Genomic DNA, 6,718 nt, shown 5'->3' on the forward strand with positions numbered 1-6,718 from the left:
AAAAAAAATTTCGATACACGATGATTCATTAAAAAATTTAAAATATATCATACGAGAATAATTTTGACACGGAATTCATCATTTGTGTAGTTAAAATAAATATAGTTAGTAATAACTGTTTTAAAGTACCAATTGAATGTTGAAGAACGAAAAATTTGCGTACAACAATACATTGCGTTTGATAAGAAGTAATTATATTATCTTTATAGGAAACGAAATTTTGAACCTGAATCGTGTTGTGAGTTGTGTAATCCAGGGAAGGAGTAGCCGTATAATTTTGCAACATCGGAGCACCGACCTTGCGTTGAAGTGGCCTGTAACAATAGATGTATGTATATTATTTATTAACGGTACCTACCTATTAGTATAATATTACATTAATGTTAATCGACATTAGATATTTATATTGGTTTCTTACCAAATTCGCTCAAACAGGAAAATAAAGGCCAACCAAAACAAGAAATGATAAGGAGCAGGAAATACTGCAAAGGTGAGAGGAGGGATTGTTGTTATTATCTGCAATTCTGATAGCAAAGCGTCCAGGGTTCAATTATAAACATTAGCTAGATTCAGTACGCAAGTGTAGGCAAATCAGTTACTTATCGACTATCAAACCACCAATATTCGGCCACTTCAACGTCTCGCTCAGGTTAGTTTGCACAATTAATATACTTTATATAATTTAATGCATCGCTAGTTTTAACATTTTAATATTTTATAACGCATTTAAAAAAAAAAAGGTTGAAAATCATATCATATCATTCAACTGTTTTTAGTTCGATCGTTGAAGCACAGCAGGTAATTTTTAAGTAATTGACATAGATGATATTTTACGCATTTAATGAACACATTTGACTTTGAGTCTCGAATGAAAACACGGTTGGGACCATCATTGACAAGACACAATTTTTTTAAGTTTCATTCGCTTCGACTGAGGTCGTTAAATTTAATATCGTAGGTACTTGAGGCTTGTACAGTTTACGGACTCTTAATCGAGTTGGTCATTACCAACACACACGTATTTCTTCAATTTGCAACTTATTGAGTATTACATAATTTATAATACTATTTTAAATTCAGTTGAAAACGGTACTGTCTCAAATAATTATGTTCAAATCAAATATTAAATTTTGAAAATTGGTTAATTTGTAGAATCATATTATTAAAATCTCAGTAAAGTCGTAACAAACTCTATATATTGTCCATTAATCAATATCACTTAAAATTTATGTGGTAATACATTTTATAGTGGCAACACATATTTTTGCCAGTCGAGATTTAAGTGTTCAGATCTGTGATAAATTAAATTAAGTACCATAATATTATTCTAATTTTGTTTTGAATCAACAATACACAGCAGCTTAAGTAGTTTGCATAATATAAGCATTTAGTGTATAGAGGCAATTTATTCTATTTATCTTTATACGTATATTATATCGATTTAGATGGTTTCGTTGATTTTAAATGTAATATTGAAACTTTTAATTGAAAAATATATAACCATTACAAGCTCAACAATACGTACCTAAATGAATCTGGGAGACGATAGACACCATTTTGTTGTAATACAAACACTGAATTTTCATTGTTGATGAAATCATGATTTATAATTAAACCTAATTAACTAAATAATATTTTACATAAAAATTTATGGTAATTATGATAGTTTACAAAATTAGTTATCACTGGGTTAACATAATATGATTTGTATTACAACAAGTATTGGTAGGTGTATTAATACAGTACTCAAACGTAACTGTAATATTATAATTACGAGTGTACATTGTACATCGTAATTTAATTTATCATAAACAAACTACAACATAATAGATTGACGTAGTCGTAATTTTATTGTCTAATTATTATATATTTTTATAAGTGTTGATTTTGAATTTAAACAATAACATAATCTTTACAAAATACTACTTGGCACTTGAACGTGTAATAGTAATTATGTTTTTAATATTAAAGAAATATATATATTATATTTTAAATTAATAAATATACTTATAGGTAATTATTCGTTATGAAATTAATCATTAAATATAGGTACCTAAATAATAACCTTACAAATGTAAATAACTGATGATATTATGAATTTATTTGTTTAGGAGCTGAAGTTAGTATTTTGAAAATATATTGTATACAATATACGAGTAGTCGAGTACGAGTATGTCTGTGTCTAAAAAAAAAAAATATATCTTATATAAATTGATGTTGCATATTATAGCCCTAGACAGGAATACTTGACAGGAATATTGAATACCTATTGATACTTGGAGTTTTATTTTTTCACGCTTTTAAAAAATTTAAACGTAATATTATCAATTAGGTACTTATTTCGTTTGTTCGTTATTCTGTAGGATTTTTACAAAAAAAAAAAAAATAAACTGTAAATACATTATTTACGATTAGCTGGAATTCGTCTGAATACTATTCAGGAAATAATTACAGCTGAATTTATTTTGACACGTATAAATACGTGCCAAAGCGGACAATTCGTTAGTCTGTCAAGTAGATCTGTGGGAGACCGTGTCATTATAATCTATGAGGAAAGATTTGGAAATCCAGGAATAACATTTTGTTTTTCATTTATCCAAAGAGTTGACAAAGATGATACCTTCTAGGAATCTTAAATACATTTTGTTGTCCTATAAAAAAAGATTAAAAATCTGAATCGTCCTGCGTTAATAAGGATTTTCCAGTTGTAGTTATTTTCGAGTGTATAATACATATTATTTTAGTACTTAAATATTATGGTCTTGATTTGTTGCCAATCTATGTTCTTATTGCAAACAAATTGATATGTTTTATGATTGACCTTAGAGTTAGGTACGATATTTGATTTTATAACTGATAAAGCGTATAGGTAATATATTTCCCACATTATATTATACCTATATAAAAAAAATGTGGGATTGTTATTATTAAAATATGTTTTTATAAGTGACATAATATTTGATATGCATATTTTGGTCTTCAATTTTTCAGTAAATGACGTAAATAACTTTACCATATAAATATTTAAATTTTAAAAAGTATTAAAGTACGATAATATATAGTCTACTTGAAAGAAAAAATAATATACCTACAGTAGTACAATGTCTTTAATGATAATAAATAAAAACTTTTTATCATCATGTTTTAGAATTTAGATGAAAATATGATGACATTGATTTTATGAATGGTTATTTAATTATCTGTAGAAATATCTTTGGAACCTATTGAGTAATATTATGTGCGAATGCATAATCAATGTATGTGTCACATAAGACAATATGTTAAACTACGTCTTATGTGGCACATAAATTGACTAGGTATGCATACGGACATTAGACATTTAGACGATAAAATAATATATTTTAATACCTATTTAAGTTTTGAAAAAATAATAAATTGTACAATGTAGACACTCTGTAGGTATATTAATTATAAGTAGTAACAGTTGTAAATTTGACATCTGACCGTAAAAAAAATGTTCAGTAAATCTTACATACAATTATGTAAATTTTATAAAAACTATTTGTGGCTTTTTATATTGCTTAGACAAAGAATAACTACAGATTATTATTTTTATACAACAACAAAACAGTCCTGAATGATTTATATTGTCATTTTTCCGATTTAAAAAGATATTTTTTTAGTTCATAATAATTTTACGTTATATGAAAAATCTTTTATGAATAATTATAAATAGACGGACATTCAGTTCAAATAATACCTCAATAAAAGTTACCATACCAATTAGTTATTACAACATTTTTAATGAGTTAAAATAATGAGACGGTCACTGGTTTCAATAACATAAAAGAACTTCGGTACATTTTACGTTAATTTATTTTACCAGTCAGATGTACTTACGATTACTTATATATTATATTTTAATGCTCAATTAATAGGTAAATACATATTTTTTCGTATAGAACATCATGATTTTGGGACGTCAACATCGTAGGCTGGCAGTCATGTCTAATTGTATTCGGATTTGTAGATGCTTGAAAACATACCCATCTACCATTCGACAATGCGGTGCTGCAAGATCCTACAGTCAACTATCTGTAAATATAGTTTGATGACAATAATATATGTGTCGAAAGTCACTGTTTTATCTAATTTATTCTCATTTGGATATTTTAGAGTATGCAATTGGACCTGAAACGAGCACTGCAGTCGGCCGATTCGCAATCGGTAAACGGATCATCGTTTGCGGATAGATCACAACTGAAGTATGCACGACGACTGGTGATAAAATTGGGTAGTGCCGTCATCACGAGAGAAGACGAACATGGAATTGCCCTAGGTCGATTGGCATCAATTGTTGAACAAGTACGTATTGCATATACCATAATGCGTACCTGTTGATGGGTGGTGAATGTAGTTATATATTGTAATATGTAGAACATATTTCATTAGTAATTTATATAATATTTGGTGGTCTATTATTTTATTTTAATTTACGCTAAAAATCCATATAGATTTTATAAATTGGACAGCAAGTGTAGAAAAAAAAAATTTGATTTTTAATAACAAAGAACGTTTGAAATTTACATAATATAGGTATAGTAGTTATGGTTGGATTAAATTCAATGTCAATATACTTGTGTGTCTTGTGTGATATTTAAAATATAAATGTCATAAAAATAATGGTTAAAACAAATATTACAAGTTCGGTGAGTTAAATAATATTATGCACCGACGTACAGTTATTACCAGTTGTGAATTGCAATGCTATATAATAGCACAAAAAGCTATTTTAGTTAATAATTTTGAGAACTATGATACAACTACAACTGTACCACAATTTTTTTAAGCCTGTTGATTTATTTAATTACATTTTTTCTTATTAAACATATTTTCAAATTAGTGATATTTACAATTTAACTTCAAATTTATTAAACAAATTTCTAAAAAAAACAGTAAATTTCTGTTATTTCAATTTTGAAATTTAAAAAAATGAGAAATGATTATGATGGGGGATTTTAAATTACCTATGTATCAACTTTTTGGATAAAATACATCTATCAAAACATAGAACAATATAGAAAATGAATTTTTATATAATAATATTATCATATAAAATTATAATATACATTTATAGGTCGCCGAGTGTCACCAGGAGGGTCGTGAATGTATTATGGTCACTAGTGGAGCAGTGGCATTTGGAAAACAAAAGTTAACCCACGAATTATTAATGTCATTGAGTATGCGAGAGACACTGTCGCCCAACGACCATGCTAGAAAAGATGTTAGAACATTGCTCAAGGCTAGGGCTGCAGCGGCTGTGGGTCAATCCGGACTCATGTCTTTGTACGATGCCATGTTTTCACAGTACGGTGTTAAGATCGCTCAGGTCCTAGTCACCAAGCCCGATTTCTATAACGACGAGACACGTAAAAACCTATTCAGCACGTTATCAGAACTAATCAGTATGAATATCGTGCCTATTATCAATACAAATGACGCAGTGACACCTCCGCCACAGGACGATGACCTCATTAAATCTAAAGGAAAGAAGGTCGGTGAATTATAAATGTTTAAACAACTATTTTAACGCACCGTTAAATTATTTCTCATGTTCACGGTGTTATCATCACTTTTTTAATTCACATTACACAAGCTATTATTAAACTTGTTACACGATAAAAGCTGATATTTGTGTTCAACATTTCTTTAAACGTGCTTAGAAAACTGTTTTTATATAGTATAATATATATACATTTTAATGCTATGTAGGTTATCAGCATCAAGGATAATGACAGTTTGGCCGCTATGTTAGCTGCTGAAGTCAGTGCAGACTTACTTATTTTAATGTCGGACGTGGACGGTATCTTCACGCGACCACCAAAACAGGAAGGGGCGAAAATGATTTGGACATACAACAGCGATATGGCGGACGTAATACAGTTCGGCAAAAAGTCAACTGTCGGTACAGGGGGCATGGATTCCAAGGTGAACTGACTACATAAAAATCCCATTAAAAACATTTAAAAACGATAGAGGCTAAGTGCAATAATTGATCGTCCAACACTGATTATTATTGATTTAATTGGTTCCGTTTGTTTATAGTCGAGGGATAAGTGGATAACTATATTTTGGGGCATCTGAGGGGTTAATCACAAGTAGTATACTAGTTAGGTGTCGGATTATCTTAGGTAAGTAATACAAACGAAAAAATATTAAAAATGGTAAAAATCTAGTATTAAAAATACATAGGTATTTAATATTAGGTATATAGTATAAAGCCTCGTTCACACGGCGACAGTTTCATGACACCAGTGTCGCGCGTTCAACGAATTAAATATACCGCACTAGGTGTCACGACACACAATATTATTAGTGTCATACTCATTAGTGTCACCGTGTGAACGAGCCAACGAGGCTTAAAACACGATTCATAAAAATCCCTTTTGCGTTAATTCAAATTGTATTAAATTGTTCCCTCAATTATTGATATATTATTATAATCTAAACATTTCACTTCGCGTAACTGCAGAAAAACTAGTCTATTCGATTTAGTAAAATGAATGGCTTATACATTTTCTACAAAAGTTATTTATTTAAGAGGACGTGATACCCGCATGTATTTGTCTCCGTCTTACAAGTGCATAACATAGCAAATTATACGCAAAGCAGAACATGTGTAGCTCCGTTAGCTTAAAAATTAGTGTAAATTGACCTCTTATAAAATCTAAAGGTAAGATTATATATCTAGACAACC

General features: G+C 29.1%; 1 protein-coding gene across 3 annotated transcripts in view; it reads left to right on the forward strand.

Annotated features, from left to right (window-relative positions):
- The first annotated feature begins 365 nt into the window (after window positions 1-365).
- LOC100159277 (delta-1-pyrroline-5-carboxylate synthase) overlaps window positions 366-6,718 on the forward strand; it is a 21,194-nt gene continuing 14,841 nt past the window's right edge. The window contains exons 1-6 of one of the 3 annotated variants that reach the window (XM_029487367.1): window positions 573-649; window positions 741-798; window positions 3,924-4,058; window positions 4,138-4,326; window positions 5,099-5,515; window positions 5,734-5,949. In XM_029487367.1, coding sequence (XP_029343227.1) covers window positions 3,930-4,058; window positions 4,138-4,326; window positions 5,099-5,515; window positions 5,734-5,949 — 951 coding nt within the window. In that variant the 5' untranslated portion in view covers window positions 573-649; window positions 741-798; window positions 3,924-3,929. Of the gene's footprint in view, window positions 650-740; window positions 799-3,899; window positions 4,059-4,137; window positions 4,327-5,098; window positions 5,516-5,733; window positions 5,950-6,718 lie in introns of all 3 variants that reach the window. The other 2 variants (XM_003242609.4, XM_016802223.2) reach the window with 2 other exon arrangements.

Source organism: Acyrthosiphon pisum, chromosome A1 (assembly GCF_005508785.2).
Source record: "Acyrthosiphon pisum isolate AL4f chromosome A1, pea_aphid_22Mar2018_4r6ur, whole genome shotgun sequence".
Classification (NCBI taxonomy): Eukaryota; Metazoa; Arthropoda; class Insecta; order Hemiptera; family Aphididae; genus Acyrthosiphon; species Acyrthosiphon pisum.